The sequence below is a fragment of the Pseudonaja textilis genome, chromosome 5 (genome assembly GCF_049901715.1).
Source record: "Pseudonaja textilis isolate UNSWEBS1 chromosome 5, rPseTex1.2, whole genome shotgun sequence".
NCBI lineage: Eukaryota > Metazoa > Chordata > Lepidosauria > Squamata > Elapidae > Pseudonaja > Pseudonaja textilis.
Window position 1 is genome coordinate 65,794,008 of NC_141994.1, and position 13,435 is coordinate 65,807,442.

Consider the following 13,435-nt stretch of genomic DNA (forward strand, 5'->3'; position numbering starts at 1 on the left):
TATTAGGTATGTTCTCTGCTTGAGATATTTATAAAAATAAAAAAGGGATTTAACCTTTTTTAAAAAATAATATAATCTTCCCAAGTGTTCCTTTATTCATTTTTTAGCAACTGTAAATCTCCCAATCGCACCTTTTCCATCAGAATAGAGCGGGAAGTGGGACCTCGGGGGGTCTTCCAATCTAACCCTCTGCTCAGGCAGGAGACCCTGTACAATTTGAGACAATTGGTTGTCCAGTCTCTTCTTAAAAACCTCCAGTGTTGAAGCACCCACAACTTCTGAAGGCAAGCTTTTTTTTTATCTTGGCAATTCCTAAAAAATCCTGTTTCGTTTGTTCACCTCGCCTACCGTGAATACCTGCAGGAACCCTTCCCTCAAGATCTTATTCAAACCCATTTTGTTGTTGCTGTTGCTGTTGTTGAGGCATAATTGATTAGCACATCACTTCGCAAAGGCCCCCAAAATAGACTTAACTGAAGTTTAGCAAGGAGCAAAGCTTTTTACTAAGGCATTTCCATCTATGGGGATAGAAGTTAATGATAGAACCATTCTCTGCCAATCTCTCTCTCTCTCTCACGCGCATACACACACACTCTGTCTCTCTCTCTTGACTGCTTGATGTCAGAGCCGAACAAAGTACAAGGGGTATATATAAGAGCAGCATTGTCTGCCAGCCAGAAAGATAGCAACGAAGACTATTGGATTAGAAGAGTAGAATTCAACCCATCCTTTTCTGCTGTTGCAGGGACCTTCACTTAACCCTCCCAGGTAAATCTCAGGTTGAGAATATGTTGTCTTTCTTGTGACTCTTCAGAAAGAGGTAAACAGAGTGAGGAAGGGGCTGGACCTGATGCACAAAGCAAATTCTTTCCAGCCAGACAAGAGAGGAGATACCCTCCCCTGTTTTTAATTTTCTTTTCAGTACATTCATAAACTTGAATAGGAAAATTGAAAAGGTTAAAAATTGGGGTTGGATTGGGCTCGGGTGAGCCACCTGACTGAATACCCATTGAATAGCAAGATTTGCCATTCAGCACGAAGAGAATCCTGGAAAATGGATATTGGGGGGTGGGGCTGGGTTTGGGTTTTTAATTTGCTAATTCGGGCTTTTCAAATTTTTCTTTCTCCTACTTTTTCATTCAAAAACAGCCAAAAGAGAAATGTGCAGTCTTAAGGGACCTTTTCTTTTCATCATCTTGTCTCTTACTTTAAACTCCCTGGAAGCAACACCCGTCGAGAGGTCAGTAACTTTAAAGCTTATTTCTTTCCTGTTCCCCCTCCTCCTCCTCCTCCTCCTCTTTCCTCTTCCTCTTTCCCTAAGAAACCACACTTTTGTGTAGTGTTGCACAAGCTGGTATTTACTACTGTGATGCCAAAGGCAGTTAGTTTTGGGGTAAAGATGGGGATAAAGAAGGAGAGGCTTATAGCGGAGAGATCCAAACCTAGGAATAAGGAGAAATTTCTTGACAGTGAGAACAATGTTATCAGTGCAATGGCTTGCCTTCAGAAGTTGTCCTGCATCACTGGAGGTTTTCAAGAAGAGACTGGACAAACATTTGTCCAGAATAAGACAAAATAGTGGACAAACTCCCTGCTTAGAGAAGACCTCCAAGGTCTCTTCCAACTCTGTTATTCTGCTCTGCTCTGTTCTGTTCTGTTCTGTTCTTCTGTTCTGTCCTGTCCTATCCTATCCTATCCTATCCTATTCTTATTTCTACTGTACTCAATTCAATTCTATTTGATTCTATTCTGTTCTGTTTTTATTCTCTTCTCTTCTCCTCTCCTCTCCTATTCTATTCTATTCTATTCTATTCTATTCTATTCTATGTAGAAAGGGAAATTTGCTGTTTATTCTCATTTAAAGACTACTTTCTGTGGCTTTATCTTATGGGACATCCAACCGACAATTGTATCTCTGATGGTGAGATGCAACTGATGAGAATGTATGCCTTTTAATAACATTTATTAGACATAAAGGGGTGCCTCTCCATTAATATCTTTAATGGATAGGCATCCTGCTTTGCTATAAATATATTTATTTGCTATATTTATTTATTTGCTATAATTACACAGATAACAAAACCCTCCCTTTTATTAAGATGTTAACCTTTTCCTTTGTAATGTTAGGCTTTCTAAAAGTAAACTTGAAAGCAAAATTTCAGGACCAAATTGAATTACCTTTTAAGTTGATTCTACTTTAACTATATCCTTCATGGAGATGGAAGGTCTAGAAACATGATAATCAAACAAACAAATACATAAATAAGTCTCTTAAAGATTATTCTGTCCTACAAGGAATGGCAATGTATATTTTTTTAAAGTTTTACGCACCGCAATATTTCTTCCTTTAACTTTATATATTGAATGCTTACCAGTATTTCTGCCTTCACTGTTGTCTGCTCTATAAAAAGGCTATTCCGTTTAATAGGAAGACTTGAATATTTTTAAATCCACATAAAACCTGGGCACACAATGTCTTATTTCTCCTTTACATTCACCTGAGTTAGAATCTGAATGTTCCCACAGCCATTTTAAACCAATAAAAAAGAAGAAATTGTTAGAGATGGAATCAAAATGAAAAAGGGCGAGGTTGTTAGAGATGGTATCATATTTGTAGACAGATATCAGAAAAGTCATCCATATTGACTTTAGACTTTTGACTCAGGATTATTTTGAGGAGAAAGTCTCCATTACCTTGAGAAGATTAAAACAAATCATTTGTTCCCCTTATACGAGAACATTCCCCACCCAGAGTTTTTAATCTCAGTAAAAGTGCTGAAAGTCTTAGAAATTTCCATATAACCCAATGCTTATTCCCATGTGAATTTCCTACCTTTTGAGAAAAGTCAAAATAGTCACATTTTGTTACTCACATAAAAAGACATTTGGAATGATCAACAGATATATAATAGAGTTAACATTTAAAGACTCTTGATCTCTACTAATTTTGATTATTTTAGCTAAATTTAGTTAATCGTAGTGGATAAAAATAGATTCTGACTGTATCAGAAGATGGTAGCATAAAGTAAATGTTAAAGCTAATATAAAGGAAGATTATTCACAGTGAACCCCTTTGGATTTCAGAAAAATCCCTCAAGACTGAGAAAATCTTTTTTCTGAATCACGGGGAAAAACATCAGCAAGAATAAACCAAGGCAGGAAAATCTGTGTTTAATTATTATAGATCCCTTAAATCCTAGATAAATGTGATGGGAGTTGAATTTGATCTAATAAGTCCCTGATTTCCCATCCTGATTTAAATATTTACATAGATAGATAAATTCCATAATAGGTTTTCAAAATTGTGTATGGAGTTAAATGGCATAAATCAGTTGATTTATTCAAAGCATATGCAAACCACTTCTTGCTTTATTACATTTTCATATTATTTATTTGATTTATACCCGGTTTCTTTCTTTCTTTCTTTCTTTCTTTCTTTCTTTCTTTCTTTCTTTCTTTCTTTCTTTCTTTCTTTCTTTCTTTCTTTCCTTCCTTCCTTCCTTCCTTCTTTCTTTTCCTTTCCTTTCCTTCCCTTTCCTTCCCTTCCTTCCTCTCCCTCTTTTCCTCCCTCCCTCTCTCTCTCTCTCTTTTCTTTTCTTTTACTTTTCTTTCCTTTCCTTCCTTCCTCTCCTTCTCCTTCTCCCTCTCCCTTCCTCCCTCCTTCTCTTTTCTTTCTTTCTTTCTTTCTTTCTTTCTTTCTTTCTTTCTTTCTTTCTTTCTTTCTTTCTTTCTTTCTTTCTTTCTTTCTTTCTTTCTTTCTTTAAGATATTCAAGGTAGGTGGCTCCAAATATACTTAAACAGAAGAAAAATAGTTTCGGCTGATTTGTTTAAATAAGATACATGTTGTCGTGTCTGTACTAATGCCAGCCATCAAAATGCAAGAACATAATTGTGGCTCTTACAGGATTGATGTCACAGCATACATCAACATTTCGGTATCACTTCATTTTGTTACAACAGGAGAATGGAAACTGACAGTTTCCAGGTCACAGATCTTTCCTCCTGTTCAGCAGTTAAATGAACTTAATGTGTTTCTGGGGTGTGCTATTATCTTGAACTGAACATGACTGGGAAGTTCTTTAAACTACGTTGCCTTTTAAAGAGGTGAACTCTAATCCCAGAATTTTCAGCAATGGCTATATTGTCAGAGGAATTCTGGAAAATAAAATCCACCCATGTAAGGTTAGGGGTGGCTGCTGTCCCATTTTAAACTTTTCAAGTGGAAGAATCATTTTTTGTCTCTCACTCAGGGTTCATTTAGGGTATCTATTTAGGGGAGTTTAAGTTGAGAGCCAGAATTCTCAGGACAGAGTTACCAGTTTTGTCATCAACCAAGAATTGTCCATCTTTAAGACTTGGAAAGAAACAGCAACATTTTTTTCTTAATCAAGAGAAGAGGTAGGAGAAAGAAATGATGGAATTAAACTAGAGCGGGTATAAAGGGGAAACTGAATCTTCATGATGACAGAAGGCAATCTTACCAGCTTTTAAAGTCCTACATCACCACCTCCACCCCAATTCTTCTCTATTTCCAGTGAGGCCCAAACACCTCTCCCTGATAATTTTATAGCTTTTTAATTTTAAAACGTTTTGGTTTTAGGTAGATGATTTAAAGACAGGAATAAAAATTCAGACAGCACAAATTTCTGGTTGTATTTACATAAGAGGCTTAACCATGAGATTGAATTAGTTAACTTCTTGAATCCTGAAAAAGGGCTTATGCCATAGATGCGTATGATAGAGGTTTCTCTCTCTCTCTCCTGTCTCTGTGTCTCTGACTCTCTCTGTGTGTCCCTCTGTGTGCGTGTGTATTTCTCTCTGTGTGTCTCACTCTGTCTCTGACTCTCTGTCTCTGACTCTCTCTGTCTCTCTCTGTGTGTGTGTCTCTCTCTGTGTGTCTCTCTCTCTCTGTCTCTCACTCTGTCTCTCTTTGTCTCTCTGTCTCTCTCTCTGTCTCTGTGTGTCTCTGTCTTTCTCTGTGTGTGTGTCTCTCTCTGTGTCTCTGTCTCTCTGTGTGTCTCTCTCTCTGTCTCTCTCTGTCTCTCTGTCTCTAATTCTCTCTCTGTCTCTCTGTCTGTCTGTCTCTTTGTCTTTCTCTGTCTCTTTGTCTCTCTGTCTCTCTGTGTCTCTCTCTGTGTGTCTCTGTCTGTGTGTATGTGTCTCTCTCTCTGTCTCTCTTTCTCTCTCTCTCTGTCTCTGTGTGTGTGTGTGTCTCTCTCTCTCTCTGTCTCTCTCTCTGTGTGTGTGTGTCTCTGTGTGTCTCTGTCTCTCTGTGTATCTCTCTCTGTCTCTCACTCTCTCTGTCCCTGACTCTCTCTGTATGTCTCTCTCTCTGACTCTCTCTCTCTCTCTCTCTCTCTCTCTCTTTGTCTCTCTCTGTCTCTCTCAGTGTCTGTCTCTGTCTCTTGGTCTCTCTCTGTCTGTCTCTCTCTCTGTGTGTGTCTCTGTCTCTCTGTGTGTGTTTCTCTCTGTGTGTATATCTCTGCCTCTCTGTTTCTCTCTGTGTGTGTCTCTCTGTGTGTGTCTCTGTGTGTGTGTCTCTCTCTGTCTCTCTCTGTCTCTGTCTCTCTGTTTCTCTCTCTCTATCTGTCTCTCCTTTCTCCCTCTCCTTCCCTCCTTCCCTCTCTCCTTCCCTCTCCCCCTCTCTCTCTTTCCCTCTCTCCATACACCATACACACACAAACACACACACTATTAGCCAGTTTGATCCAGTGGTTAAGGCGCCAGGCTAGAAACCAGGAGACTGTGAGTTCTAGTCCTCCCTTAGGCATGAAAGCTGGCTGGGTGAATTTAGGCTAGTCACTCTCCTCCAACCCATCCCTCCTCACAGGACTGTGGTTGTGGGGAAAATAAGAGGACGAAGGAGTATAGGAGTATAAACTAGAGCGAGTCCAAAGAAGCTTGACCAAGATAGTGAAAGGACTGGAAACCCAAGTCCTACAAGGAACAGTTAAAAGACCTAGAGATGTTCAGCTTGCAGAAGAGAAGGTTGAAAAGAGACATCATAGCTGTCCTCAGCTGTCACACTGTAAAGAAATGCTTTGTGTTCATTCCCAGGATATGTTCCACTGAGTAAGACCAGAACTAATGGGATGAAACTTCCAAGGATGAAGAAGCAGATTAGATATTAGGAAGAACTTCTTGACAGAGCTACCAAATGCATGGAAAGTAGTTCTTTTCCTTTCAAATAGGGGTTTCAAATCAGGGTTTCAAGGAATCCTGCAGTGTCCAATGGACTGGACTTGATGATATCCCATCCAACTCTGATTCTGTAATTCTATTTTTTGGCAATTTTTCCCAAATCAAAGACAGCACGTTGGTCATTATTAGTTGCTCCAGAACAACAGAAGAATGACATATATCCTTTCTTGTTTTACTTGAGAGCTTTTGAGGAACACTTAATGGTGGGTTATCAAGGATAGCAGAATGCTACTGAATCAGATTTTTGTAGCAAGGCTGTGATATTCTTAGGAATTACGAGGCCTGAGAATACATAGGAACAATTGTAATACATTTTATATCATGCCTCCAGACACAGTTTCCTTTGAAAACAATTTTATTAGTTTTTAAAGACAAACAAAACAAACAAAACATAAAAACATCCAGCTTTCTTTCATAGATATGACACAGACACAGTTTCATGCACAAAGAATAATGCATTCATTGTGAACTTCTGGCATTCGGAAGTGACATATCGCCTCGATGCCAATCAGAATGCAACAATAGGTACCCTTAGTGTAATTATGTCACAAATTATGCAAGTGACACAACTTATTAAATCATTCTGTCACCCAGCTATACTCAGGACAAGTCCTTTAATCTTTGTGACCCAGGACAGCTTTGATTTATTGAAAGTTTTTGTGGAGGTTCTCAATCATCCAGATTGGTTGTTCCAAAGGTCCAAAAAGCAACTGGACTTTTTTATTTTTTTTAATTGAAAGTTGTGGTTTGGCAATTCCCATACTCGTTTATTGGGATAACTCTCAACAACTGTGGGTGGGTAAGAAAGAGTTTGAACAGAGTTTGAGAAAACTGTAGTTAGATTTCTACCAGCCACAGGAAAAGAGACAATAGCAGTGACTGTCATTCTAATACTTCTCATGCTATCAGTAAGTGCTCTAAATAGCCTTTAAAAGCTCATCCAAAGCTAAACATTGAGTCACTGTTGCCGCTTAATGACTAAATGATAGTATAATTTCCCCTTTTTGGCTATATCCTGAAGGTGCTGCTTTGGAAAAAAAAAATCACATGTAAGCTCTTCTGTACCTTCACCTGCTTGCATGATTAACACAGATCTGTTTATTTATAGCAACTTTCCACACACTTGTTGGTTTCTGTGCTGGTTGGGTCTATAGCACCCATGAAATTTTGTCAGTGTGATTTTTGTTCCAGCTAGGAATTCAAAACATTACACTCCCAACGCAACTGGAATGTACACCAATTTGAGAAAGGTGTTCATGTGATGCCTTGTCTTCTGCTCTGACTGATGAACCTTGAAAATACAAGAACTGTGCTTATTTTCAATTATCTGTTTTAAAATATCTGCTCTGAAACCCTCCCTAAGCCTTGAATAGGTCTCTCTGATGAAATTCTGCATGATCTAAAGAAAGGTTCATGGAAGAGATGAGCAGGCTGAGCCCAAGGGAGGGGTCAAGTGCGTCATCAGTTTGGAATCCACCAGAGATCTAAGTCCAGCCCACCTTGAATCCCATTGACTCTTATTTACTGCCAGTTTACCCTGATTGTTAGTAGTTCAGATTCTTGTAGTGAGGTAAAGGTAAAGGTAAAGGTTCCAGCTCTAGGGTGGTGGTGCTCACCTCTGTTACTAAGCCGAAGATCCAGTGCCATCTCCATGGTCATATGGCCAGCATAACTAAATGCCAAAGGTGCACGGAATGATGTTACCTTCCCACCAAAGTGGTCCCTATTTTCCTACTTGCATTTTTACATGCTTTCGAACTGCTAGGTTGGCAGAAGCTGGGACAAGTAACGGGAGCTCACTCCATTACGCAGTGCTAGGGATTCGAACCGCTGAACTGCCGACCTCTCTGATTGACAAGCTCGGCATCTTAGCTACTGAGCCATGCATATCACTGTAGTGAGCTAGCATAGATTAAAGCATTACTTGGAATGCTGACAAACAACCTGCACAAGTTTAATCCATGGAGTGAGCTAGCACGGATGAAACCTGTGCAGGTAGTCTGTCAGCATTCCAAGTAATGCACCCATAGAAAGCAGAACTCCTGGGCAGGTAGATTCCTCAAAGAACAATTTATAGGACACATCATATTGGCACAACTGGTGAAAACTGACTCTGAAAGTTCCCGTGATTTTCACCTGATTAAAAAGTGAAAGTTCCCCCTTCCCCTCAGATCACTGGTCACTTTGTCCAATAGAGGTTCTGGCAGGTTGCTTGGTTACTCCACTCCTCCTCTTCTCAGGCACCCACCTGAGAATGAACTTGGTTCCTAAAAGAAAAGTTTTTATTTTGACTGCAAAACCTCAGCTATCTAATTTTCCCCTTTCCTTTCTCCCCCTCTGCCTTGTGGCAACCGTGAAGCGAATCACTGCAGTTGCCCCCTACACATGCGCACATAATCCCCACCCACCCCTGCCATCCCCTTATCTGCACTGCAGCTCACAGCTGATTTTCAGTTGGTTTGAGGCCTTTTTCGGCCTGCCAAAGACTTGAGGAAGGCTTCTGCAGGCTTCTGCAGGCTGAAAACTAGCCCCATTTCGTCACTTCCAGTATTTTCAGAAAAACAGGAAGTGACAAAACAGGGCCAGTTTTCGGCCTGCAAAGCCTACAGAAGCCTGCAGAAACCTTCCTCAAGCCTTTGGGAGGCTGAAAAAGGCCTCAAACCAACCGAAAATCAGCTGTGAAATGCATGCATGCCCAATGAGGTAAGTTTGCCTGCAGCTCGCGTGCCGGCACAAATGGCTCTGCGTGCCACCTGTAGCACATGTGCCATAGGTTCATATCACAGACCTATAAGGTCCCTTCCAACTCTGATTATCTGTTATCTGTTTCTTAAGTTAGTAACACGGTTGTTAAGTGAATCCGGTTTTTCCCTCTGACCACCTGGTTGCTGCGAATGGCTGTAAGTGTGAAAAAATGGTCATAGCTTATGTCACTTTTTTCAGTGCTGTTGTAACTTTGAGCAGTCACTAAACGAATGGTTGTAAGTCAGGGTCTACATGCACTAAGTGATGCTAATCTTTTGACTCCCCTCATTCTACTGAGGGCCAAAGACATGAGATGGGGATCGATCAGCAAATCAAGTAGTGCAATTTATATTTGTGTGTTTTGTGAGCCTTCTGCTAATCCTGAAGATTGAAATCCCAACACTTTCATCACTGCCCAGGTTAGTTTTATGTTTAGTTTAGGGTTTTTTTTGTGTGTGGGGGGGGGTTACTTTATTGTTGTTGCACCCCGTACAACAAAATTAAATACCATCTTCAGTGTACATTATAACTATGAAAATAAACACACACATCCTTCACATTCTTATACAGATGAATTGAAAACCCCTGATGTTGCATTAATATTGCACTATACAGTAGAATTCAACAGAGCTACTGCCCTAGGATAGAAGCTGTTTTTCAGCCTATTTGTGCTTATTTTTATTATTCTGTACCATCTGCCAGATGGTAATAGTTCAAAAAAAGGGTGCCCGGGATGAGATGGATCTTTGAGAATGTTTTGAACTTTCTGAAGGCAGCAGGAGCTATAAAGCTCTTCCAAAGAGGGGAGAGGGCAACCAATGGTCTTCTGGGCAATGACATTAACCCTCTGGAGTGTTGTCCTATCTGCCACTGTGCAATTGGCAAACCATACACAGGTGCACTAAGTTAAGATACTCTCTATGGTGCAGCATCTATGGTACATATGGTAGAGTTAAATGTTTTTAGATGCTGAATAAAACTGTGATCACCTTAATAAAACCTGCAAGGGAAATCCTCTTTTTTAATTCCTTATACCTTGAGAAGAATACATCAAGGGGTTTATAAAAGGTTTTTTTCTGCATTAATTATGACTGTTAAATACACATCTTTCATCCTGGTCTGCTACCAAAACTCCTTCAATAAAATACTTCATTTAATTCAGGCAGTGTCTGCCCGAGATGCAACTCACTTCTGATTTAAAGAATTTTCACAGTTTTACTCCATTTTGTAAATAAAAATTTATCACCCACTAACATGAATAAGATTGGCCCAGTCTGGAACAAGGTAGCCAGGCAGCCTTCATTTAGCTTCAATACAACAGTGATATTGGTTTCACAAATTGAGTTTCATAATTTGCTCATCTCTTCCCTTTCTCAAAGAAAATAACCAAGTGTTCTGAGATCTATCATCTTGATGGGATTCCATCAAACTACGGAGGCCTTTCCACACCTTTTGCCATTGTGCTGCCTCTACAGCTATAGTATCCTTTTGAAGATTGTTCCCATGGATAATTTCAAGAGATGATTGGTCTATCAAGTACCTTAACAGAAAAATAAGGCAATCTTATACTTTGGTGGCATAGAGAACTCACTAATTCAGCTCTGTCTGTTGGATTTCAGGCCAATTTATACCTGAAGGGGAAAAAAACAGACTAGATTTTCACAATATAGTCATATTCACTTTATTGATAAAACATTTTACACTTTGGTGAAGTTTTCTTCTCAATCAGATTGAAAAGGAAGTTTGGGATTTGTGTGCCTGAAAAATGCAGAAACTCAACCTTATAGTGGGCAGTTTCTATTGATTAAGGAGACCACAGTAATTATTGCTTTAGAAGTACACCTAGAACAAAGAGATTCTCTCTGTAGCTAACTAGATAGACCCCTTCAAATTATTCTATTCTCATCTACTATCCACCCCTTCCAAAAATACCTTCTCAAATTCTGCAAGCATCCTATGGCTATTAAGTTCAGTGTTAGGGTTACCTCAGAGCTGGAGAACAGTAGGCCTGTTCCAACCAAAACCACCCACTGTTTTCAAAGTCCCAATTCTCCATCAGTTGTCTTCCCAGCATTAGGAATTTCCACTACCGGTTCTCCAGAACCTGTCAGAACTGGCTGAATACCACCTCTGAAACTAGTGAACTGATGATGTTACCTCGTTTGGGTAAGGAAACATCTACAAGAAAAGAATAACCCAAGCTCAGAGAGACCATGGATCTCTCACCGATGTAACAGTCATTAAATGAGGCATGGTGGCGCAGCATTGTAGTATTTCAGGCTAATTCTGCCGACTGCCAGCAGTTGGATCTTGATGGGTTCAAGGCTTCCATCCTTCTCAAGTTGGTAAAATGAGGACCCAGATTATTGGGGAGCAATATGCTGACTCTGTAAACCGCTTAGAGAAGGCCGTTAAAGCACTGTGAAGCGGTATATAAGTCTAAGTACTCTTGTTCTTGCTAAATGCTTTCAGGGAGAATTAGAAAGGCCATAGGTGAAGTGACTTTCATCCGTGGAGTTTACACTCTGGTTACCTGCAAAAATCAGCCCCAAAAATATTGATAAGGGTAAATATAAAGCATTTATTAAAAGCATACACTAACCTGTTATATGTTGTAAAAATGACTATGGAAGGGGATCATCTCTCTATCTCTCTCTCCCTCTCCCTCTGTGTGTGTGTGTGTGTGTGTGTGTGTGTGTGTGTTTGCTTTTATTTATTATTTATCAGTTTGTTTGTTCAATTTATTTGCTTTTAATGACCAACAGCCACTATCTGGACAAACGGAAGTGCAACACGGCCACGTGTGTGACACAACGCTTGGCAGACTTCCTGGTCCGGTCCAGCAACACCATCGGGACCATCTACGCACCTACCAATGTAGGGTCCAACACTTACGGAAAGAGAAGCAGAGAATCTCCCAGCTATCTACAGCTTTAAGAAGGCAGGATGGCACAACGGTTGCGGCTCTTTCTAGAAATTGCTCTTCCTGTCTCTGGCACTCATGTTATAAAGTTCCTGGTCCTCCCGGTTTTCCATTCATTTCGTTTCAGCAAGGCCAACATTTTGGCCAGAGGCTTGAAAATTGGGTTGTCTGGGCCACCGCTTTGATCATTGGCTACCTGCTTATATCTCACAGTGCCTTGTTTTTCCCCTGCTCTGTCTCTTTGTCGACATACTTGTGAAATCCCACTGTTAAAAAAAAAGTAAAAAAAGAAGAAGGGGCGGGGGGCGGGGAGAGAAAGATGAATAAATCTCATAAAATCCATGCCACATAAAATCTGATCATGTAAATGGGCTGCAAGAATGTTTTTTTTTCTTTTTTCTTTCTTTTTAATTAAAATGTTTAAAAAGACAAAGTGTGAGAAATGTATGTCTTTGGAATATTATCTGATGGGGACAGGGTCAACCTAAGTCATGCCAGCTACTATATAAATAATGATGCATTTATTGATAGATCTACATCTTGCCAGGAATTATGTAGAATATACTGTGGAGTCTTCGGTGCTGTCTGAGCTTGGCTGTCTTCTTGCAGACATCTCTTTACCAAACTAGATAACATCATCAGTGCTAGAAGGGAATGGGGTTTGGTCTCTGTTATTGTTTACTTCTACCTTGTTTGTCTTCAGACAAGACTGATAAGGTCAAATGACTACCATTTAAACAGAGAGCAACAAACCCCATGCTCACTAGCACTGATGATGTTGCCTAGTTTGGCAATGAAATGTCTGCAAGAAAACAAACAAACTCAGAGAGCTACACTCTCTTCTTCTAATAGAATACAGTACTTCTTTTTCTGGGTTTCCTCATAATAACAAACTTGATGTCGGGGTCTTCAAACTTGACAGCTTTAAGACTTGTGGTCCAACTTCCAGAATCCTCCTCCAGTCATGTTAGCTCAGGAATTCTGGGAGTTGAAGTCCACAAGTCTTAAAATGAGTCTTACAATGAGTCACCCAATGAGCTTTGGTGGCTCAGAGAGGACTTGAATATAGGTTTCTATTCATAGTCTAACACAATACCACATCATCACAGTGGCTTATTGGCTGAATGAGAATGACTGGCCCAGAATCCCTCATGGCTGAGAAAAGACCAGAATCTAGGTTTTTCCCCATCCTGGTCCAGCACTTGCACCACTAACACACACACACACACACACACACACACACACACAACACTGCCTCTGGGACTCCAGGTGAACTTGAACCTGGATTCTTCCTGATCCTAGTCCAAAATCTCAACCACTACTCCACATAGTAGGTAATTTGTTCTCCGGAGATAACCACGATAGTATTTCCTATCCCAAGCAATTTCTAGATGTGCAGATTTCAACTCTCAAAAAGTTAAGACTGGGACGTCCACACATCTGAAAATTGTTCAGGTTGGAAAACACTGGGTTTTGTAATTAAAATAGTAAGATCCATGTTTTTTTTTTTAAAGTCTTGGTTAACTAAACATTGATGATTTTTTTAAAAAAAAACCTTTAAAGTG

General features: G+C 39.9%; 1 protein-coding gene across 1 annotated transcript; it reads left to right on the plus strand.

Moving 5' to 3' along the window:
• The first annotated feature begins 631 nt into the window (after positions 1–631).
• IAPP (islet amyloid polypeptide) lies at positions 632–12,243 on the plus strand. The gene is made up of 3 exons (XM_026712162.2): positions 632–768; positions 1,150–1,240; positions 11,713–12,243. Exons 2-3 carry the CDS (start codon positions 1,161–1,163, stop codon positions 11,882–11,884), a joined length of 252 nt encoding a protein of 83 aa, XP_026567947.1. The 5' UTR covers positions 632–768; positions 1,150–1,160; the 3' UTR covers positions 11,885–12,243.
• Positions 12,244–13,435: the final 1,192 nt, after the last annotated feature.

What these genes read in the sequence shown, in the direction of transcription:
- IAPP (XM_026712162.2), top strand. Translation starts at nt 1,161, where the DNA reads ATGTGCAGTCTTAAGGGACCTTTTCTTTTCATCATCTTGTCTCTTACT. An exon ending in GAAGCAACACCCGTCGAGAG is followed by an intron (nt 1,241 to 11,712) that starts GTCAGTAACTTT and finishes AATGACCAACAG; the next exon opens with CCACTATCTGGACAAACGGA.